The following is a 24057-nucleotide window of genomic DNA, read 5'->3' on the forward strand; positions in this document are numbered from 1 at the left end:
GTCCATTGGGTACAGCCAATTTCTCGAGGAAATCAAGCTTGCGATTTATTCGTGTATCTCTATAGTCTTCGTCGTTCCTTATATACACGCGCGTCAAGGAAGACGGATAGCGGCATTAAGTAGTGCATCGCGGCCTCGCGATAGTATAGACAAAAGTCGACTCGTATAATGCACCACCTTCTCTCCCTGAGAGCTATCGAGTACATACACTGCACTTGGTTGTAATTTAGCCAGTTTAAAAATTATCCTCATACACTTCGCAAGCGAGCAATGAAATCGTTTCATGGCGCGCACACGTGTGTCTACTGTAAAAGTGTGTGTGTGTGTGTGTTGGTGTGCAAGTCGCTGGCGCAGCTTTTATCTTTATTGAAATTCTATATAGCCCAGTAAAACGTGTGTATGTATGTGTGTATATAGAACGTGTTTGCAGTCAAAGAATCGATCGCCACCACCACCGACCCGAGCTCACACGCGATGCACGTTGACCATTGAAAAACATTCACAGAGCTCGTGTATAGATACAATCCCGGTGGCAAAAAGGGAGGAAAGAGATCGTATACACACACACATAAAGCTGCAAGCGCAGGTGCAGCTCCAAGAATATAAGCTCGTTACTTTGTACGTACACATACACAGCGGCACGCTCGCTGCTAGTGTGTGTATATATACAGAGAGAAAAAGAAGGCCTCAAAATTCCATCCATCGAAGGAAAAGAGACTTCGTCCGCCATTATGTTGGCAGGTTAGTATACATAATAAATGCTCTGCTTGATCATAATAGTAAAGCTCCTTTTTCTGCGTCTATGCACAATTCAGCGCAAGCTCGTGAAATTACTTTCCTCGGAATCTCGTTTTCTGACTCTGTATACACCTTCTCTCGCGCTCTGTCTCTCGCTTCCTTCCAAGGTGACAACTTGTCGCGCCTCTCGCTCTCTCTCTCTCTCTCGTTCGTACATAACGTGCACGTAAAATGCCTTTAGATAAAATCCACGCGTGCAGCTTGCAACTTTATTATCATTATCTTCCGTAATGTTTTCAGCGAGGACAAAGAATACGCATACGTTATACACGTACGAAGTAAAAGTTAAAATGACGATAAGCTGTCCCTCTCTTTGCCCTTTCGATCGCAGTCAGCATACATCCGCGTTGCGCGTACAATACGTACGCATTCGGTAATTTGCGATCTCGCAGTCAGTGCAACGTTTTAAAAACTTTGCGCAATAGTCCCAATAACTTTCTCGTTCGTTTTATGTTTTTTTCTCTCTCTCTCTTTAAAAGCGCACACTATCTCGCGAGCGAGCGAGCGCAGTGTGACACGTACATTCATACGCAGAACGATCATTTCGACGAGGAAACAATTCGGTCAGGGCCAGTTATATACATGTATAACGCAGCACACAGTGCTCAACGGCAGACATTGCCGAGGCGCTCGCTTCGTCGAATGCACCGAAGGATAGAGAGAGAGAGAGAGAGAGAGAGAGAGACTTCAAGTGCAGCAACAGCAACAGCTCCTTGTGGGAGAAAGAGCAAGAAAGCATCGAGGGAATCTCGCTCGTACACGGCTTTGTGTATATTATTATATACGTGTATATCGGGTTGGTCTCCGCGGCGCGTCTCGACGATGCACACTGCAGCACCGACGAGGAATTCAAACGTTCGCAATTTGGCCTGGATTGCCTTTCTGATTTATATAGATGCCACATTTGTGTGTGTATAGCGTATCGTGTGCGCTGCAACCCGCTCACAATATTATATCGTCTTTTCGAGCGGTTTTAGCCACTCACGATCTCGAGATCGACGCTTACCTCTCCGAGCTCTCCGTCGTCTCGAATCTCATACAGCTCGAGAAATTGGTTTGTTATAATTGGGAAAAGTTAGCGCGCGACACGTGCTTGCGCGCGCGGACGACGTCTCCGTCGAGATCCCCGTCCCGGGAGCTTGCCCGAAGTCGATAGAACGAATTACAGATGGGACGCGCGTAGGTACGTATACACTTCTGAGCTGCTTTCAAGATGTCCGATATGCGCGCGGCGGCGCAAACTCATTATGTCAATGGGCGGCAAATGGGAATTTCATCGGACGGCGAGAGCTCGGCTTCGCTTGTGCTAAACTTTACAGCGTTTGCATTCAGAAGATAAATGAGTTTATATACGCGCGGTTATCGCGGGCAAGTCTTCTTTACAGATTACAACGTACAGCGAACGATTAAATCGATCACGAGACGATGGCGCAAGACTGCAACGAAGTTGCTGCAAGCTCACAGCTGTGCGCTAAAGCTCTCTCATAGAAACGCGTCACACACGATATCAACGTACGACGACGGAATAAAAAAAATGAACAATGAGAGAGCAACGCGTTTACAGCCCCCGACTTTGCGCTTAAAGCCGCTTCGCGAAGATCGCGATATTGTGCACAGACTCTTATACGGTGCGGCTTAGTCACACACATGCTGCACAGCGCTTATATATTTTATATTTTATATATATTACATACATGTACGTAACGTTGCGAATTGCAACGCCGAGCATATATACGTACGCGCGTGCCTCGAGCCGCGAAAAAAGGCTCTCGTCGTCGGGCGAGATAGCGCAGTTTGACGCGCAGACTCGGGTTGAGCACCGCTGTCGGGGGCCGCTTCGCGTATACTCTCTCGCAGACTCGCTCGTGTGTTATGCGTGTGTGTTATAAGCCAGAGTAGCAGCAGCAGCAGCACAGTTTGTGCATGTGTGTGCGCGCCTTTCTCGGCCATGCAGCTGTGGCGGATCGTATTGGGCTTGGCGTTGTGCGGAGCGAGCGGCAGTGCATGCATATACTCGCACATACACATGAGTCGATCCGATGGAAGCTATACACACACACTCGTGTGTATATAGATACGCAGTTGCGCTGCACCGTGTTCGTAAGTATAACAATCGCCTGTGCGCATACTACACAGCGTCGAGAAGAGTCGAGACGACGTCGACCGAATATATATATACGTGGTTTCGCGAGACGAGGCGCTTTGCCAACAACCGTAGCCATAATGCTATACAGTACGATTTTCTGCGCACTCCGTGGCACTGTTCGGCTTTGCTCCGAATGTGTGTGTGCGTGTGTAGATATGTGTATGCGCTGCGCCAAAAGAGACAGACCAGCAGCAGCAGCAGCAGAGAAGAGACGAGATATATAGAAAGAGAGCTGACTATTCAGCATCAAAAGAGTCGGAACCTTATCGCTGGCGGCGTGTAAACAAGCCTTTCCGCTCGGAGCGCGCCGATATACACGTATAGCACAGGATGACTTCTTATTCTTCTGCTTCTTTTCGCCAGCTTAAGCTCGGATCTCGTCCGGCACGTACACACGTACGGCTCTTTGCTGTGTGTATATCTGTGTATATACGTATTATATTGGATTCTTGGACAGCTAAACGCTGCGCGCACTTATATACCGCCGTATTGTGTAGCAGGCGTGTGCATGTGACATTTTCGCATGAGTCACTGGATCAATGTTGTGGCATGCGTGCACTACAGCACACACGTATACGGCCAAGAGGATCGTCGTCAAATGTTGGTAGAGGAATGACATGCACGAAATCGGATCAATTTTTTATGACGTGTATTCTTTTCCAGCGGAAGATCTAATTATTAGGAAACGAGTGTGAGATAACACGCTTTCATACTTACAATAGAAATAAAAATTTTATTTAACCTGGACAATTTTTTAAAATTATTAAAATACATTTTATAGTGTAGGTTTTTAGAAATTTAAAAAAATTACGCAATCACATTTTAGATTAATTATTTACAATCCTTTCTTCATTTTTTCTCGAGAAATGAATTCGATTGCGAGAAATTTTACGTTAAGTAAACGTAGAATAAGAAAAAGAGTTCCAGTGAAACTTGTATAGGGCCTGGGCTATACAACTGGTGACGCGCAGGGAGGCATCAGCTCGATCGCACTGCAGGCACCGAGTGTATTATTCGTCGTTCTTCGCTTACCCCTCGAACAAATGGAAGAGATCCTCTCGACTCATTTTTTCGGCAACAATTCGGCAAACGGTGTAGGGCAAGTTCAACTTGCAATCGTCAGACATAAACAGATCTGTGGCGAGCAATTCCAAATGTAGCCGTATGAAAATATTTGCCAAGTGTCTTTTAACAATCATTTGCGTGCACATCGTCAGCTTGTGCAGCGGTGGTACACGCCAACTTTTGAGATTTTTCACAATTGAATAAGCTCTATCGTAATTCATTTTACAAATTTCATAGAGCGAAACGCCATTGATCAGCTGAATGCCTCGTAATATACTCATTTCGGTATCTAATTGTTTGAAGATTATGTCTTTAAACGCGTCGTACAAAGTTGACATTCTTGGTCCCAATTCTTCGTATTTTTGATTCAAAAAATCTGAAACTTGGTTCTCTAAATAAAATTCACTTCTATCGTAGAATAATCGTATCGTGACGATCATCATAGGTCGTATACCTGTTAAATAAGAGAAAAGAACAATCAATCACATCTAGATTGAAATTATTGCGCTTGGATAATTCGACTATCTCACCATCGTTACTACTAAGTAGTAAATATTTTGTATCGTTTCTTTTCACTTTCATCCAATATTTTATCACCCGGAGTCTCGTGTGAGTATCCATCCTGTAGCCGGATGACTGAAATAGTTCCATCATTTCAATAATTTTCAACGTTGGACAATAGTCTTTGAACTCCATTCGATTGAAATTCATGCCAAACATTCGGTCTTCGTTCAAAGCGCTCGGGTCCGCACGCTTTCCCAGGAGGGCTCTCGCGACTTCCACATTGAGGCGCGACACGGCCAATTGCAAAGGAGTGTCTCCGTTGCGATCGCGCGCCTCGATGTTTGCCTCTTTCTCGATCAGCGCGTCGACGATGTCGCTGGCTCGTACCCCGCTCGTACAGACGTCGCAGCTCGTGGCGCACTCGCTCAAATTGAGCCGTGCGAGCGCGTGAAGAGCCGTCGACCGGTACCTGCGATCCCGTTCATTCGATTTGACTCCGTTCTCCAGTAGTTTTTTTACGTCGTCTCTGCGCCTGTGCTGGGCGGCAACGTGTAGAAGCGGCTGTCTGTTCGTGCTGGCGTCGATCGCGCGCATCCCTCTTCGTCTCGTTCTTGTACTTCTGCTGCGTCTTGAGGGACTTCTCTTTTCGCTGTTACTTGGTGCTGGGGACATGTTGAAACAAAACGTCGATACGATAACTTAAAAATTTGGAGACCGAACTGGAACTTGACCGCCCCTATATAGCCCTCAAAACAGCCAAAGATAAAGAAGAGGAAACGAGAGGATACAAGGCTAACGACGGAAAGTCGCGATCACTCTAGCCTAGGCGATCGTTTTTCCTGTCACGTAGGTCCGTGTCTACGCGCCTATACGCTAATTGTAAACAAACAATAGTGTCTGTACAGTATAGTAGCGTGTATACAGAACTATAATTTTAGACTATATCGAGTTTTGGAAAGTGATGTGTAATTAGAGGGGATTAAAACTTGCAAAAATCTGAAAAAAAATTTAGAACTATTTGAATTGTTTAGAGGCAGTACTGTGAATTTTTTCAGCTCTTTCAAATAAAAAAATTACCACTGAATCGGTATTGAAAGAAAACAGATCTCTCTATGATTTGTGGTCCTTACGAATCGCTTTATACCGAGGTCCGTAATCTCGGCTTCCGGACTTTCTGCGCTGCACCGTAATACGCTGAATAAGCGCGTCAAAATCGGTGACCCACGCGCGGGCGCAAAATTTAAAAAAGTATTATTTTGACCCACAGATATATGTATATCGTAAAGGATCTATATATCTTGGAAAGCCAACTGCAGCTCTGCGCGACTCTGAATTATTCAATGTCTGCGGTACCATGTTGGTGTACGCGCGAGCGCGTCTATACGTACATGTATGCAGTAAAATATGTAGCCGCTATTCCTTCTCTATACATTTTGCACTTATACATACGCTACACGTTCTTGCATGAATATTTTACCTTTACGTACTCTTGACACAGTCGATTCGCCGCCAGCGCCAGAGCCAGAGCAGCAGCAGTAGAGAGCAAATTTTTGGAGAATAAAAACAAAAATTGTTCATTGTTACAGACGTCTGTGCTTTAAATTTAAACTGCGAACGCGCACAGATAAACTTCAACACTTTTGTACGTTTTGTGTTTGATATCGGTCAACGAGGTTATGGCTAGAATTCAATCAAGAGCAAATCAAAAGTCTAAAACTATTTGCATGTTTACCGAATAATCATGAGCCCACAGCTACTACTGCATCGATTGAATGCATGAAGTGCGTTAGAGCAAGTCAATTGCTGCGTCTCTATATCACGTGAAAATCGATGTGCAATGATTTAATAATAATTCGAATGTTGAGCGACATTTCAATATTATCATTTATATTTTCGTAATGAAATTGCAAAATGATTAACATAAACGACGCCGACTTTGAATTCGTATACGATATAACCAACCGCCTAATACGCGTAATATACACTGCACGTAATACCGAGCCAGAAGTTCGAATTACATTACATGTATAAACTAGAGAAAACTTTTGCGATGTGTGTAGCATAAATTCGGTCGGTGGTTGATTTTCAGCACACACATACAGTACATATGTAATATATTTTCTGCCACGAACCGCGCGAGAGAAATGCATCCGCGCGAGCTGTGTACGTATGTATAGAGAGATAGAGGGAGCGAACGCGTAATCGCGCGAATCGAGCGTCGAGCTGAGCAACAAGTTCAATTAAACGCGTACGCGCGGGCAAACAATAAAACGTGCTGCAGCTGCAATAAAAGGACTTGACGCGCGACTACCTTCACCTACTTCAGCTTCTCTCTCTTGCTCTAGCTCGCTCGCGTACTATATAGCTGCAGATATCTCGCACTGGAGCTATTATCTGTACGCCTGAAAAGCGCATCGATATTATATATTATAACATGCGTGCGCAACGATATAGCTGCTGACGTTTATGTCGCTGGTCGAAAATTTATTGCTAGTCTTGATCCACGTGCATGCGCTGCATCAGGTGTATCATCTCCCGCTTAGATCGTGCATGTATCGATACACGCATATATGTATCCATTACGGCTTAAATATCGGTGAGGATTCACGGATGGACGTTTTATCTCTCGATATGCAGCATCCAACACATACAACGAGAGCTACCCCAGTAGCAGATACCGTATTATAGATCGTCGAGAGCGCATCTATATACATCGCAATTATCCGCGAGCGGGTGAGGGTAAGACGGGGGCGGCCGGCCTGTCAGGTATATACCTATACTAAGCCTGAGAGCGCTAAATCCAATATCGCTCCGCTTCGGGTGTAGCGCAAATACACGTATACGCACATACACGAGTGAGAACTGGACTGCAAACGCATTGACCATTCCGATGTGTGTACGCATAGATATGCGCACGTAAATTGGTAACTCGAAGCATATAATATTCAGTTCATGAGTAGCGATGGAGCACGTATAATATATTGCAAATGTAGGTGACGGACACGACGCCGCTGCTGGCTCGAGGATGATGTCGGTCGTTCTACACGTGCTGCTGCCTCGTCGCCTGGTTTTACCCACAATTATTCCCAATATAGCATAACGTTTCACGATCATCGTCATCATTACCCTAGCTATTATTTCGAGCAATCCCATGCGTTAACAATCAAATACAGTTCTCGTTATATGACGACTTACGCGCAAGCTCAGCTCGAGCTTTTCTCCGCCTAAATCCTCATCTCTCGGAGTATAGTTTTGTGCGCTCGTCGTCGATGACCCGCGAGCGATAGCCGCCCGCGTATTAATTAGAGCTTTAGCTCTACCCGCGATCGATACAGCTGCTGCCCATGCTCGGCACCGATCACGCGTGTACACTCGGTGGTCTATATATTATACACACTGCAGGACTCGACGCGCGCGTTACGAAATCGCACGTCACCCGGAGCTGCCATGATCCGCGCGTGCACGAGCTCGTCGTATATATATATGTAGGCTTTGTCTATCACTCGCACATACGCACACCCTCGCGCCCGGATACATAAGCATGAACGCAACGGGGATCTACACAGAGGACTCGCTAATAGGGTACGAGGAAGCAAACCTGCTGCTTGCGTAATCATGCTGCACACGCTGCTAATTTGCTTTGACGAAGTCGATTTGTCTAAAGTGACATACGAAACGAATCTTGCTGAAATTAAATTGAAAAAAGCACATTTAATGAAAAATATATATGAGCCAATTTAAAAAAACCTGAAATATTCTATCGCCGAGTTAGCTTCGCTTTCATACCTTTTTTATACTTATTAAATCGACCGAGCGATTAAAGCTCGATGATTAAATTATCTCTCTCTCGTTCTCTCGAAAAAAGTTCGTGACTCGATGTGTGAACTCTGCAGCTCCGCATGCATCTTTAATTCCCGTTGCAAAGCTCGCATTATTATTATACATACATGTGAGAGCGCACTCGATTACCAATAGTACCGTGACGTACACGCACATACTATATATATACCTTCGTTCGCAGCTCGTGCAGGGGGATGATGTATACGCACTGCATTTTGCAGTGAGTTTGAACTTGCGCGCGTGTAATCGGCTTCGTAGCTGGTAACGAGCACAAGTGAGCTTCTGTTCCTCTCCGGACGGCGATAAATCGTCGAAAAATTTACTTTTGCGCTTATGCGCGAGCTTCCCCCGAAATATTTATATATATATATATATATATATTGTTATATACTTGGCTCGCTGGTGCTCGGACGTCGAGCGACAAAAAAATATTGTAATGAATTTTCGTCGGACGCGTGCAATGTTTTTACGGCGACGTGTTACTCTGCATCGGCATAATTATAATGGTCAGCGTGCTCGCGTCGATGTACGAGCTCTATATGCTCTCTCGATTCAATTACAGTATCTTTCTGCAGTTTTATCGCATACACATATCAATCGTGTGCCGATGTCCTTCGGAGCTTTTGCGAGGGACAAAGTAAATGATTAATCGAATTGTATGCTAACGAAATCTCACTTCGATTGCGTGCGCAGAGCAGCTCGTCTCCTATCCGTGATGTCCCGATAGTTACATTTACCAATTTTCCTATATGGATACCTACTGTATTATAGAGTTTGCAGCTCGTGACGTGCGTGTGTAGTATACGTTGAATTTTACTGTCGTCGTCGTGCGCAATAACAAAGCAACGTATACGACAGATGTTTACACGCGCGGCCTTATCGAGCTCATATATAGTTGAATCGTACGGATGCGATCGTTACAACCGATGACCGAGGAGTTGTTATATGCATGCGTTGCTGCGTGGGTGCGTTCTGATACACATAAAAGGCGCGAGAAGGAACATAGCTCGAGTTCTGAATATCCGAAAGATCTTCGCCCTACGCAAAGACGTCAGAAAGGATATCGTTTCTGCAAACAGTTTGTGGCTTTTACTATATAATATTACGTATAATAATCGAAGCTCTTCCGCGAGCCACGTTTATGTAAAGCCACGTCTATGTTAGAGCGTGAATGTTTTTGTGTGTCCAAAAAGACGATTTTATGCAGCTCTCGTTACGCAACTGCACACAAGTATTCGATGTTTTACGTTCGATTTGTCCAGTTTTCGTACTTGGTTTGAGTATCATTTGAACTTTTTCAATTGCATTAAGTATTATTATTTTCGTTTTTAATAAATACTTATATTTATAATGTGTATATTTTTTTATTTTCGTATGCTTATGAATAAAAAAGTAGAAAATAATTTTTTTAATAAAAATTTATATAAATATGTAATTTATACATAATTAGAGAGTACATATTTATTTAAATATGTAACTTATACAAAATTAGATTACTCTATACCTAAAATAATACTGCAATTACGCTGATCGACGTAGCTCTACGTTCCCGCGTAAAAAAAGTTCATAACCTGGCCCAAGTATGCACGAAATATGGCCCATATTTGGCGTAAGCATTGACATCGATTTTTTTTTACGCGGGTTGTAGCGGCCAAGCATATATTGTATAAATCTTTGTTCGTTAGCTCCTCGATGATCATTTCACTCTCACAAAAACAATCCATAGTCCAATCTTGGAAAAATTTTCTCGACATTATTTCGTACAGATGGACAAGACACGCTTGTCTTTGTCCTCGAGGACAGTGTTGCAATAAACCCCGTTGTGCTAAATTGTAATAGTTCCAAAATTGCTTTGCCGCCTCCTCGGGTCGCAACCGAATCAAATCATAGAGCGACGGACTCTCACCTATCTTCAAATTTTTCGCCCATTCCGTAAACTCTTCATTGTCATACCAACGTTCGTCAAGACCCGCGAACAGCTCGGACATTTCGAGATTAGCAAAAAATCGCATGATCGTTAGGGCATCGCTTCGGTCCAGCTCGTATCCTTTCTTCTCAAGAAGTTCAACGATAATCAGAGCGGAAGCCGCTAGTTTTAATTTGAAATCCAGTGTAATTTCATTGTACCGCGACTCTAATCTTTCAACGAAGTAACTCTCATCGGGAAAAACGAAGCTAGACAGATCAGCCCCATGATCTAAGAGTACGTCGATTATATTGGGCCAAAGATTCGCCACGGCCCATTGCAGCGGTGTCCGGCCCAACTTGTCTTGGACATCGACCAGCACAAGTTGACTGAGTTCTTCGTTGACGTCGAAAAACATCTTCACCAAACCGTCGTCGCGGTCTCTCTTGCAAATAATATGTAGAGGTGTCACTTTGCTCTTGTTAGCCATGTTCGGGTCGGCGCCGTATCTCAGTAGCAAGTTGATTAATTTTTTATGGCCAAGAGACACAGCCACGTGCAGCGGTGTTTCGCCCAAATTGTCCCTGGCGTCGATCTGCACCGTTGCATGTATTTTGTTGATGGTCTTGAAGAATATCTTCAACAAGTCATCATCGTCGCAGTCTCTCTTGCAAATGACGTGCAAAGTTGTCAACCCATGCCGATTGACTAAATTCGGTCTGGCGCCTCTTCTCAGCAGCGTTTTAATCGCTCTCGCATTGCTGCACTCCGCAGCTAAGTGTAACGGTGTGTTACCCAACCGGTCTTGGACATTGACCTGCACCGCTCGATTGACTGCTTCGCTCGCGTTCAAAAATATCCTCGCCGAATCACGGTCTGGTCTATTGCAAACGACGTGCAGAGGCGTCTGACCCAAATTGTTAGCCAGATTTGGGTCAGCGCCACTTTCCAGTAGAGATGCGGCCACTCGTGTGTGTCCACGAAACAGAGCCAAGTGCAGCGGTGTATTACCTTCATTGTCCCGATAATTGACTAGATGGCGGATGCTAATCGCGCGTAACAATATAGACGCCAAGTCATCCTCGAGTCCGCGTCTCTTGCAAGCAACGTGCAGAGGAGTCGATCCCTCGGTGTTGGCTGAAAACGAATTGGCGTCTCCTCTCAGCAGCTCTTGGACAATCTCGAATTGTTTGGTACGGTAATTTCTGTTGAGATAGAATGACTCGCAAATAATGTGCAAAGGTGTAGCTCTCATCTGGTTAACCGAAGCCGAACTGGCGCCTCTTCTTAGCAGCATCCTGGCCACATCCATGTGTCCGTTCTTCAGAGCCAAGTGCAACGGTGTATTACCAAGCCCGTCCTGCGCGTCGATCTGAACCGCCTGTGTGAATTCGTCGGTGAGCTCGAGGAATATGTTCGCCGCGTCATCGTCGCGGTATTTCGTGCAAGTACAATGCAAAGGTGTCGATCCTTCCTGGTCAGCCGTATTAGGGTCGGCGCCTCTTGCAAGCAGCTCTCGGACGATCTGTTCTTTACAGCCGTCGGCCACAGCGATATGCAGTGGCGTCCGACCCAACTCGTCCAAGGCGTTGAGCTGCAACGGCTTATCGACTTCATCGCTGATCCGGAAGAATAGCCTCACCAAGTTGTCATCGTCGGGTCTCATGCAAATTAAATGAACAGCTGAGCTCGGATCGGCACCGTTTCTCAGTAGCGATTCAATCGCCTTCGCGTTGCTGTCGCGAACAGCCAAGTGCAATGGTGCGTCGCCGTACCTGTTCCGGGCGTCTACCTGCACCGTCTGATTGACGCCTTTGCTGATCTCGAAGAACATGTCCATAAAATCATCATCTTTTACAATGCGCTCGCAAATAACGTGTAAAGGTGTTGATCCATCCTTGTTGGCTATATTCGGATTGGCACCGTGTTTCAGCAGTAACTCGACCACCTCGGGGCAGGTATTGCTCACTGCATAGATGAGAGGCGTATTACCTGTATCTGGCACGAGGCAATTGGGATCCTGGCCTCGCTCGAGGAATTTTTTAACAACATCTTCGCAGCCAAACTTGCAGGCCACATGGAAATGCGTGAGGCCAGACTCGTCGGTGTAATTCACGTCAAAATTATCGTAAATCTTAAAGAGCAAACTGACGAGTTCGTATCTGGTCGTGAACGCACGATGCACTGCTGTGGTGCGACGCGACGATGGATTGCCGTCTTGTTCAACTTTGGGCCTATCTTTGTAGCCGGTCTGAGCCACGAACCTAACAATTTCTTTTCCTTCATATCCATTGCACATGTACTTAACGGAATCTGTGAGAATCGAATCAATTTCTTCGGGCAAAAAAATGTCCAGAAGATTAGGTAATTGACCCTGCCAACGGGTGAACAAATAATAAAGTTTGTCCAGAAGATATCTTCGCTCGATTTCGATTTTCCAATTGACATTTTGTTTTAAGCTCTTCAATTTTTGAAAGCCTGAGCGTTTATCAAGAAAAACCATGATATCGAAAGTAACACCGCACACAGTCAATTGTAGTATGAGAAATTTTTTTTTCTTTTATTCACGAAAATCACTCGCGACAATCGATCCGATCTTCTTGGCTGTGGTCGGCAAGCTATCAAAGATGGAAGAAGCGCTAGCTTTGTACAGTAACGAGCGGAAATCTAATTTTCATCGAAGATGGGTTGGTCTTCGCGTGTTTGAACACGAGAGCATGAACGTGCGAAAATTATGTCAACATTACGCGACTAGGTATAAACAAAGCTCTACTAACGTTTTCTAATCGTTTCTGAATCATTCGGATTCAAGCTTACATATTTGTAGTTTTACAGATAAGCAGACGAGGCTGATAGTCAAGTACACATGAGACTTTTTGCAACTGAGACCTTTACAAGATTTTTTTACAGTGGCAGGGATGTAGTCATTTTTGAGTCGAGGCATGAGGATTTATACGCGCAGTACCTTGTGTATAGTTTTAGTCGGCCATTACGAAACAAAATTCAAAAACTTTAATTCAACTTTTTACTTCAACTTTACCTCTAACTTTAACCCAAAAATTCGAGCACTCGACTCGATCGAATCAAATGTTTTTTGGAGTAATCGCGTACTGCTCTTCTGTATAACATATACACAGTACATGCGTTTACGACAGTGGTGGTGTCAACGATGTATATCGCAGTAACATATACACCTTTCAATGCACACTGCGCACTGCACTCATACGCACGAGCGATGCAGTCGAGTCGCGCACACGCCTTGAGCAATATCATTACACGCGGTATATCTCGCTCTCCGTCGCGATACGCTACGGCGCGACGACGACGACGACGACCTTGAACGAGTACCGGCGGTGCAACCAAGTAGTAGTAGTAGCAGTATTAATATACATTGCGCTTGTGTCGGTGCTGCTGCTGCGGCCTGCTCGCGTACAGGCATATTCATATGCAAATTGCGGCCGTACGCCGCTCGGTATGTGTGCATAAGAGATTCATTTGAATATAACGCATCGAATGGCCGCCGCCTTATAACCATCATATAACGTTTATGTATAATACGGAGCTACGCACTGCGCAAATACGAAAATTTGTATTATTACAAACTCGAGCCCAGCACTCGCGATCTAGATCGTCGATGGCAAATCGCGATAATTGCAGCTCGATTCTTCTTCGGCCTTTGTCCATGCAAATATATATTCCGTGAGCCTCTCCGATTCGATCATTTTACACGTATGTATACTTGCCATGTATACGTTGCACAATATGCGTACGCGACTCTCCGTGCGCGAATGATCGATTCGAATTGCACTTTGGGGTGCATAATACCTACTATGCTACACACGGAGCCGAAATCAATGTACTCAATTTATCGCGTCTGGTTTACCTTTAGCCGCAAACTCAGTTCGGGCTTCGCGTTCATTAAAATTTCCTGGCTTTTTATGTATACGCAGCGGATTTATATTATAATATACAGGACGCTCGTGAATCTTCGGCTCGTGATTCACAGCCGATTCATAATTGTCGCGAGCGAGCTCTCTCACGGCATGCAGTTCTTTGCAAAATTCGTTTATACACATAAGGTACAAGATATATAACGCGGCGGCTGTAAACACTCGAAATATTGCCGTGTTACATGCTACATACATACCGCACACGCACACAGGCACAGACACACTTTAACTGACTATACGCGCGCCAACATGGGGGATATTCAGTCACGATTCGCGAAAGTAGGCCAAACTGTTGTAGCTGCAGCAGCAGCAACACCGATGCGCGCCACTGAGCAGCAGCAGCAGCAGCACTGCACACGCGTAGTGCAACGTGCCGCACACGTAGCGCATGTATATCGAACCATATATAAAACGACGTGTCTTGGACGACTCTACGTCGGTCGCGCGAGTGAGAATCAACAAGCTGAATCTGGGCTTTCCGGCGACGACTGTGGTGGCAGTGGCCCGACGAGAGAGAGGCAGAGGCGAGCTCCTTTATCCGGATCATCCGTGCCGCGCGCTTCGATGCTGCGAAAGGTTGCGCGCGCGAGAATATCCCGCGCACTGACACTATTCACTGGCTCGCAGCCCTGCTTGCAGGGCTACATAATAGTCGTCGTCGTTCGTTCCGACTTAACCGCGAGTCTCCGAGTTACGGCGCTTATCCCCTCGTAGTTGCAGCTCGCAAATAGCAGCTGACAATCATTTTACCTCTATCTCTCCTTTGCACGCGCACGCGGATACTTTCGCAGACGACGACGACGACGACGATTCGGACGTACGCCTTTTACGTGTAAAATATTGACTCGATGTTTTTTTTTCTCTTGCTGCCGCGCACTTTCTACTTTGAGCTTACGAGTGCGTGCAACATCGCGCGCGCGCACGCTCGTATTATCGCGGCGAGAAACGACCAAGATCGCTCGCTCGCTCGCGCGTGCTCATTCAAAGTAACGATCGATCGATGCGATTGTCATTCATATATCGACACGACGCACACTGCAACTGCGGATAATATACACAAGGCATAAGACATTATATATGTACAAGTAAACGATATACATCGCGGGATTAGCATCAACATTCCCGGGGGAATATTTGTGCACAGGCAAAACGTTCGATTTCATTGACGATTCTCCGGGGTATTATATGAAAATACGACTGGCGCGCATTCACGATGCGAGCTAGTTGAACACATCAGTCGTCTTTGTGCGCGCGTCTGCTACGGCTAAAAGTTGGTCGATAGTTGGCGAATCGGCGGCGGTGGCGGCGGAGACGACGACGACGAGTCGAGGAATAAAGACGCGCGATGCGCTGGATTTCCAGTGACTCGAAGATTTTTCTTTTCGGCCGGCCGACCAACAATGGATATCATCGTATAGGTCTTGTAAAGATCGCCCTCTCTCCTTCTTACTCTCTCCCTTTTGACCGTTCGGCACTTGAATATTACCGCGTCGGGAATTCGAGCTTGGCTATATAGCTCCAAAGCATGGAGATTGCAAAAAAGCTCCAGCTTTCTGTGTATATCTATGAAATACTCTCGAACTATTATCATCGTGCTCATCCCCTCCGCTGATCATCGAATAGATCGAACCGCGCGCGGGGAAGAGGAGGAGGAGGAAAAGACAGAAAAATATAAAAACGATCGAAAAAACAAATAAGAGAGGAAAACTTCACCACCAAACTTTTCGAGCAAATCAACGATGAAAGCAACAAAAAAAAAAAAAGAAACACTCGCTTTGAGATTTACGGTGCGCGTACCTATTTAGCTATGAACTGCGGGACGTTAACGGGCAGAGGGAATATACCACCATGTATATATCTCTATATGTATCGAGCGTGCTCTGCTGTTGCTGCCTGGCTGTGCTTTGAAAACTGGGTTATTCCTTAATGCGCCGTATCGCACACAGCGCGCGAGGCTACTGCTACTGCTACTGCTGTCCGAGCCGCGCTCATATACGAGCTTTATCGCTGTTTGTTTAACTGCGGTCAACTAAAGAGAAGAAAAAAAAGCAAGCGAGAGAAATATATAGAGAGCGAGAGAGAGAGAGAGAGCTTTTTTGCGTCGTATACAAACGTAGCAGCACGCATTCGTACGTGTACAGTATACCGCGAAAACGTTTGAAAAGTTTAGCGGGCGCGCGCGGGCACACGAGCTTCGATACAAACAAACACACAAACACACACTGCACCCGGGGCGTATAAGCTTCAAAGAGAAATTAAAAAAATCGCTCGCAGCGATGTGGTAGCTATGTATCGCGCTGCTGCAGTTTGTGTGTGTGTGTGCGCGAAAGAGAGAGATACCCCCTTATTTCTTATTTATAAAATATATATACGTATAGGCTGCAATTCGCGTTTGCGATACGATCTTGCGGGTTGCGCGCGGTAGTAGCAGGTAACTATATAAGCGTGTGCTGGCTGCTGCCGAGATGGTCCCACCTCTTTGGCGCTCCACTGCTGCTGCTGCTACTGCAGCCGAGAAAGAGAGAAGAGCGAAGCACGCGGGAAAGTTCATTATACCTGCACACTGCGCGTATACGGCAACTCTTCTCGTAGCTTCTCTCCGCAGAACGGCCGGTGCAGCGGCAGCAGTCAGCGGCGCGCGGGGTTATAATTTAGACTCGTCCACTGTCGACGCTCGATAGGCTATAAGCGCGGACACTGCCGTTTTGCGGAATATTGTCTGTATCCGTTATGCTGGTCGATTTATATAATTGTATAAAGACGCGATGCGATTTTCCGCAAAGCATTAGGAAAAAAATAAGGAGACGCGTCAGTTTGATGTCTGCGCGTTTATTGCTTATAATAATACGAGCTTGAGTCCTGTCTCGATCGGTGTATAGGAGTATAGCTTCGCATCCGATTAGCGTCTGAATCTGTAAGCACATTACGCCACCCGCGTACCATTACTACTACTACTTGCCCACACACGCACACACACGCGAGCTGCAATTGCTGAACGTTTTCGATGCGAGTAATGCGCGCAGCAAGCTGATATCTTGACGAGGGTGAGCTCGTTAGAGAGAGAGAGAGACACGAAATCGAGCTTTAATGCAGGATCAACAGCAGCGTTAGCAGCAGCAGCCTAGGATGACTTCATTAAAGACAGATTTGTTCGATTTCCAGAGCTGCATTTCTAGACGCTCGCGGGCTGGTACACGCAACCAATTTCCGTAAAACCAATGCGTTTCTCTCTTTCTCGTTTGTTTTTTCCTCTCGCACACGACCGTCTACATACGCATCAAACCGATCTTTCGTCGTTGTTTGCCGAGTATATCAATATACAACATAGAGTGTGTAAGTATACCAGCATCTCTGATGCACAGCAGCGGTGAAATTATTCGCAATCTCTAATGCGAACGATCGAATAATTCAGTTGCTCGAGAGAGAGAGCCACTGCCACCGCCGCCGCTGCACTTAACTATTTTGCCCATTATGCGGGGCCTTGATTAGTCGAGAGGCAGGCAGGCAGTAGCGGCTGCTAATCGCGTCAATTAATCGTCTTGCTGGCGCGCGCGGGTGTGAGCGTGCAGGGAATGTTTATAAACACACATGCTAATTTAGCCATCGGTTGAAAGCACGAGGCGCTCGTCTCTCTATATCTCTCATGTATATTGTATAGCTATAAAAATTTGTATAATGTTTCGAGCAGGGATATTGAAAGTTCTTCGAAGGTTTCTGATCATTTGTAAACAAACGAGACAATCGTATTTATGAGTCATATAATCGAGAACATACATTTTAATTCATAATATTTACGCTACGAGGCTCGTTTGAAGCAGAAGTACATTCTCGCAAGAGAAAAATATGTTCCTCGTTGATATAATTATAAACTTCATCATACGTTATTTAACATTTTGGTGAGATGATTGTTCAATTTTATGTTCAACCACATCTCAGCAATTTGTTTGCAAAATAAATCAAAGAAAAATGACATACATCAGGTCCTGTGGTTACCCACAAATGTGGGTAAATGTAAAATCGCTTACACGACCGGAATGCTACAGAAAATATTTCACTCACCCGATTATGACAGTTGAATTCTTTTTTAACCAGTTATATTGTGCACGTACGGTGCAGCATTGATATGAGCCGTTTATGGACAGGGCCTGGCCGCATTTGAGCGCACACACGCACACGTTATTCGTACCTCATTGAGGTACGAATACGTACGACTCAACGAGGTCAAAATGCAACGTATTTGCAATTTCCCCGTGTACGTATAAGGTCGCGTACGTACACGATACCTATAATACACATAAGTACGCAGAAGGGAGGATTTTCGGCCGAAGTGCGAGAAGCTGAACGAAGGCAATTCTCGAACGCGCTGCTCATATACAACATACATATACAGTGTTAGAGGCATATGCGCCGGGGCCTTATATAGGCGCGCATACCTGTACGCACTTTGCAGCGAGAACGGCAGCTGCTTGGCGCGCTCTGGCTGTAGGCAACAACAGCGGACAAAAAAATAAAGGGGGCCAGATGCGTCTCTCCTCGTGCGCGCTTATGCCACTGCTACCTATAATATAACCCGGGACCAGCCGGCTTTTCTTGTGCGTACGCGCGTTATCCTTCCGTTTCTTCTTGTCTCGAGGACTCGTGGGCCTCGGCGCGTTATATATTTTCGGGTGCCGCGTATAATGCGCGTATACGCGTGTACGCACGGGGCATTGTGCGAATCCAAGGAAGAAGAAAAATAAAACCCAGTCATAAAAAAAAAGTTACAAGACCAGAGGAGAAAGGAAGAAGAAGAAGAAGAAGTGGAGAAGAGGACGAAGGAAAGAAAGAGACGAGGAAGATGGGGCACGCGTACACATATAATATACCCCAATAATACTCGCTCGCGTCTGCCACGTGCCTAATTCAGACACGCACCGACGGCTACGAGGCGAAGAGGAGCACGATGATCATCGGCACTGGTGTATAGCAGCACAAATACATATAACATAAAGAGGATCCTCGTTGCCTTGTATAATAATAATAATAATAAATGTACATACGCACGTGCGTTACGTGATTTCTCACTCGAGATATAATATATATTTCGGCGATGTGTATAAACGCAAAAAAAGGGCCATCTGCCGCTGTTGCTGCCGAGTTCGCACTCGACTACCGAACTCGAGCGAAAGAGCTAACGTATTTTTAATCACCTCTCTCTCTCTCTCTCGCTCACTCTGCTTGCGCGCACTCGTGTATAAATACGTATAAACTGCGCCGACTTTTTTGTGCGTCCGAGGATTCAATTTTGAGCGAGTTGACGAGAAAAAAAAATGAATAAAAAAGAAACGAAACGAGGATAAAAAGGGAAAAAGGGCCACACTCAATGTGTACCTGTGTATGTGTGTGAGTGGGTAATTTGCGAGTAAGTTAAAAACGAATAAGTCGTGTCTTTTGGTGCACAACCGAGGGCCAGATCTGTAGCGCGCGATCGCTTAGAGATCGGGGGCCGCACATAAGTTCGAAGCTCCAGAGCCGCTGTTATAAGCGTCTCTATATAACAGCAATTGAATCAGATACCCGCACGAGGGAGGAGGATGAGGAGGCTTGATACATCGGCTCATTAAGCTTTTATACAGGTGTAAAAGCTTATCGCGAGAGAGAGAAAGCCCGCACGAGCTCCAGTGCTGTATACAAGCGCGGCCGCAGAGAGCTCGAAGCTCGTGGCAGCTGATAAACGCGCCCGAGCTCGCAAAGCGTCTGCAGGATAATACAAGTGTGAGTGTGCGCATCTATATCGTATTGTGTGTGCGTGGGATTGGCGCGCGAGCCGTACGATTAAATTCCAAGGTTGGCCTACTACCAACGCTATATCCTCTACTTATGCCGAGCGTATATAACGTCTTTTTCGGCTTGCTGCTGCTGATGTTGCTACTGCTGCTGCTGTTGCTGCTGCAGTTGGGGTGTGCACATACAAGGCGGACAGTATAATGGCTCGGTAAAAAGAGTTTAAAGCGCATTTCGCGCGTATATAGCTAGACGTTTATTCGCGTTACGTGTGTCCGTTATACTTGTATGTAAGCAACAAGCCCTCAACTACACGCACACTCACACACTTATGGCAAATGTTAAATGCCGCGTATTGGTATACACACTCAAGTTGCTGCACACACTCATTCAGGTCTATCCCAGGTCGGAGCAAGTAAAGGGGTATATAACGAATATAATGCACGCGCGGAATACGGAATAGCGCGATTCTATGCTCCGGTAGTTCGCTAGGCGTCCTATAGTAGTCGGGTGTGTACACGCGTTGCGGAGCCGCCTTCGTGTTTACCGCCTGTACAGCAGAGAGCTAGTATATAGGCACACACACGTCGTGTGCCTCTATCTGCGTGTGTATGTGGGTACATGTGTGTGTGTGTGTGTGTGTGTGTGTTTGCGTGTATGTAGGAGTCAAGTAACGAGAGAAGCACTTTATGCTCGTGTCGCTCGCGCGCCAAACAACGACTATTGCAGTGATAATGTAGGCCTAACCATTTACTCGCTGCTGCTACGTGTTACGTAACATATTTATATGCGTTTGCTCTCTTCGCTACTGCAGCTTTTTGCTTCTTTTATTGGCATTACATTTTCTATTTTCTTTCGTGGCTTACGCATGTAATATCGATATAATCGGGATCGAAAGCTCAGTTTGTAATTTCGAAAGATCGAAAACTCGCATCGTCGCACGTGTGTGTGGGCACCCGCATATCCGCGTGTACACAAGATCGTGATTGACACACGTGTAGCGGATCGAGTGAGTGTATATGTGTGTTCCACCTGGCGCCCATTCAAAATAGAGCGCAAAATTACTACGTCGCAGCGCGTCCTACATAATGCCCTAGAAAATTATAACGATGTAGAGAGTAAGAAGACTCGTGCGACCATATCTTCTAGTTTGCTTTGCCCGTATAACATACGCGTACGCTAGCCGCTAGCTAAAATGCGTCCAATACATATTACAGTGTACAACAAACCGAGAAACTCGAATTAAAACACTACGACGTAAACTATGCTACGATGTAGTACAGCATATATATAAAAGAAGAGGAAAAGCTCGGACAGATCGAGTTGAATTAAACATGAAGATCGCGATTAACGACTCCGCCGACGCACCACCGAGCCGAGATAGAGAGGGCGAGTGTCGCTCGCGAGAAAACAATTTTCAAGTTCACGCTCGAGCCTCGCGTACGTGGGGCAAATTTCCTGAAGTGTCCTAGCGCTCTGCCGCACGGCACTTTTTGGCCAAATCACTCAATCTCTAACTCGCTGTAAAAGTATCAAAACACACCTCAAAAAAATAACTAACTCGTGATTTCGATAGAAAATTTCCTCAACTTTCCGATAGTGACATCAGATTTCCCATAATTTTTCATTTTCACCCAGGAAATTGTCATCAAACATTCAGAGCTCAATATCTCGAAAAACGCCACTTTTTTTGCTTTTTTTATTGTTCCAATCGAAAGTTGAGGTCTTTTTACATCGGGTATGGTAGTTTTCAGAGTGTATTTTTGATGAGAACTAAGAAAAATACGGGAAGTTTTAGTTAGCGCTCGGCCGCTCGGCGCGATTTCCAGCCTTGCGCGGCTGGAATAAAAATATTTATATTATGGCATAAAAACGTTCGTTTTTACAAAAAATATTTTTGGGTGATCGAAAAAAAAATTTTCAACTTTGTTATCGTCGTGAAATTTGATAAAAGTGCGATTTGTCCCCTCCGTGACAAATTTTCATGTTTGCAATAAGAAAATAAACGCATTAGATAATGGCCGATAAAAAGTAAATATTCCATGAAAAAACAAAGAATCAAGTGTCAGAATCTACGAGGGTCCGGAAAAATTAAACTCGAAATAGAAGAAAGTAAGTTTTTTGGTTTTTCCATTATTGCCCATTTTACCCACTCTAAATATCATACATTTGAAATAATGCACCATATACATAATGACGAATGACTCGCGCGTGAAATACTCGCTCGGTCGACATCCAGATGGTCAGAGGTTCGAATAATACCCCGAGGAAACTTTTGATTTTTTTATTCAATCATAATTCTTACTCATCATTGTGTATACGACCTCCCACAAGAAGGCGCGCGTTAATTAATATGTGACACGCGTAAACGGAATCGCAAAGTAGCAATAGTATATTTCTCAACGGGTGCACATATGGTTTTTTAGCAAAACGAGGGATTATAGCACGAGCCGAAGGCGAGTGCTGTAACTAGTTTTGCTAAAAAACCATATCTGCACCAGTTTGAGATACTATTTTTTCCTACGAGAGCCTAAAATTAGCGGCAAAGTTGCGTATTTTAGGTTAGAGTGGGAAAAAAAATTTTACAAAAGTTGATCCCCTTCGCCTTATACACTCTGAAATTTTTTCAGACCACTGCAAGTTATATTGTCGACATGCATTGATATCATTATCATCTACGTGTGACGTTATTAATGATATGCATTGTCGTTCATCTCATTGTGTTTCCGTGACATTGGTTTGCAGTATCTGGAAGTGTTACATCCAAAGGAGATCAACGAATGTAGACTCAAGCATCATTCTTATATAGCTATTGAGAGAAATTTCTCGCCACTTGCGGGTACTCGATAATAGACATCTAGTGGCAGCTAGTCAAGTTACTCGGCAACGAAATTGTGTCGTACACAGATGCCATCATTTTTTCTCCGCGTGGTTTTTTTCATCAAAATAATATAAATAATTTTTTTGACCATCACGCTAACTATGGCTTAGCCCATATATCTTTATTTATCAGTTCGGTGACAGATCGAGTACTCCAAATTCGCAAGTGACAGATAATATTTATAGCCGGCACTCGTGTCTTTTTCCGCACACTCGTGCCCAACAACGCCTTTTGGGCACGTGTTGCATACAAAATTGTATGCAATAGTAGGCGAAAAATACGTTCATTTAAATGAGGCGTTTTACCGCACGCCCGTGTCCAAAATGGGGCATTTTACCGCACACAAGTGTCCAAGAACGCTTTTTGCGCCCGAAAAAATGTGCGAAAAAAGACATTTTTCGTCATACTATTGCATAAAGTACTTTATATGGTATATGGGCATACATTATCGAACGCGCGCTAATATTACAATGCGGCTGGATGTGGTGAGAGACTTTGAATTATTAGACTTTATTGGCTTGTTGCGTTCGTATCGTCTGCGTCTCTATTTTTCTGTCTATACATTTTTCAAATATCATTGTACATTATAATTCTTGTAAAAGGCGATTTATCGAATACACTTATGAATACCCAATTTCGGTATGTGTAGAAAGTATGACGAGGATTATAATTATACAAACGAGGAAAATATTTTTCTCTTTTGCGAATGTAGTCCTGCTCCAAGAGAGCCTTCTAGCTGCTTCCAAGAGAGCTTCTTCTAGCTGCTACGACTATAATATAATATACGCACACAACTCAAGACTACGCACGAAGGGAAGAAGTGTATGCACGTATGTATGTGCGTGTGCTGCTGTCGGGTTTTTGGCGTTCACTCAGGGCGCAGACGCGAAAATTTAATGTCGTTTGCCAAACAGCTCCAGGCATCGCGACAGTAACAGCAGCATCAGCAGCAGCTCAAGCTTCCAAAGCAAAAGAAAAGCGACGACTCTGACCGAGAAGTATATAAGCGTGTGAGCACGCGAGAGGGTATATGGTGAAAAAATTTCGTACATATAGTTGTACGAAGTTATCCGTGTGCGACTGGCTGTGCAGCAGCTCTCCTTAATGCATACATTCCACTCGCACGAACCTTTTTTCCGACCGTCTTCCGACGTCGAGCAGTTTTTCTCCTTTTTTTACACGCGTTCAACAAGTTCGCGTGGAT

The 24057-nt window shown here is 45.0% G+C and overlaps 3 protein-coding genes across 5 annotated transcripts in view; 1 reads left to right on the plus strand and 2 right to left on the minus strand.

Moving 5' to 3' along the window:
• Positions 1-24057, plus strand: part of LOC106654444 — a 132351-nt gene that overhangs the window by 31621 nt on the left and 76673 nt on the right. The gene's annotated exons all lie outside the window — the stretch shown is intronic.
• On the minus strand, positions 3734-5390 carry LOC106654446. The gene is made up of 2 exons (XM_014374334.2): positions 4540-5390; positions 3734-4463 (listed from the first exon to the last, which is right to left on the minus strand). The coding sequence occupies exons 1-2, from the start codon at positions 5183-5185 to the stop codon at positions 3973-3975; spliced, it is 1137 nt and encodes a 378-aa protein (XP_014229820.1). The 5' UTR covers positions 5186-5390; the 3' UTR covers positions 3734-3972.
• On the minus strand, positions 9833-12901 carry LOC111694672 (ankyrin-1-like). Its single transcript, XM_023463626.1, has one exon. The coding sequence runs from the start codon at positions 12760-12762 to the stop codon at positions 9895-9897; it is 2868 nt and encodes a 955-aa protein (XP_023319394.1). The 5' UTR covers positions 12763-12901; the 3' UTR covers positions 9833-9894.

Source organism: Trichogramma pretiosum, unplaced genomic scaffold, assembly GCF_000599845.2.
Source record: "Trichogramma pretiosum strain Unisexual culture from Peru unplaced genomic scaffold, Tpre_2.0 scaffold47, whole genome shotgun sequence".
Taxonomy (NCBI): Eukaryota; Metazoa; Arthropoda; class Insecta; order Hymenoptera; family Trichogrammatidae; genus Trichogramma; species Trichogramma pretiosum.

Bases quoted from the DNA above. Each gene is read 5' to 3' on its own strand.
- LOC106654446 (XM_014374334.2), bottom strand. From the start codon at position 5,185: ATGTCCCCAGCACCAAGTAACAGCGAAAAGAGAAGTCCCTCAAGACGC. The intron at 4,464-4,539 runs GTGAGATAGTCG...CTTATTTAACAG, and splicing joins ACTACTTAGTAGTAACGATG to GTATACGACCTATGATGATC.
- LOC111694672 (XM_023463626.1), bottom strand. From the start codon at position 12,762: ATGGTTTTTCTTGATAAACGCTCAGGCTTTCAAAAATTGAAGAGCTTA.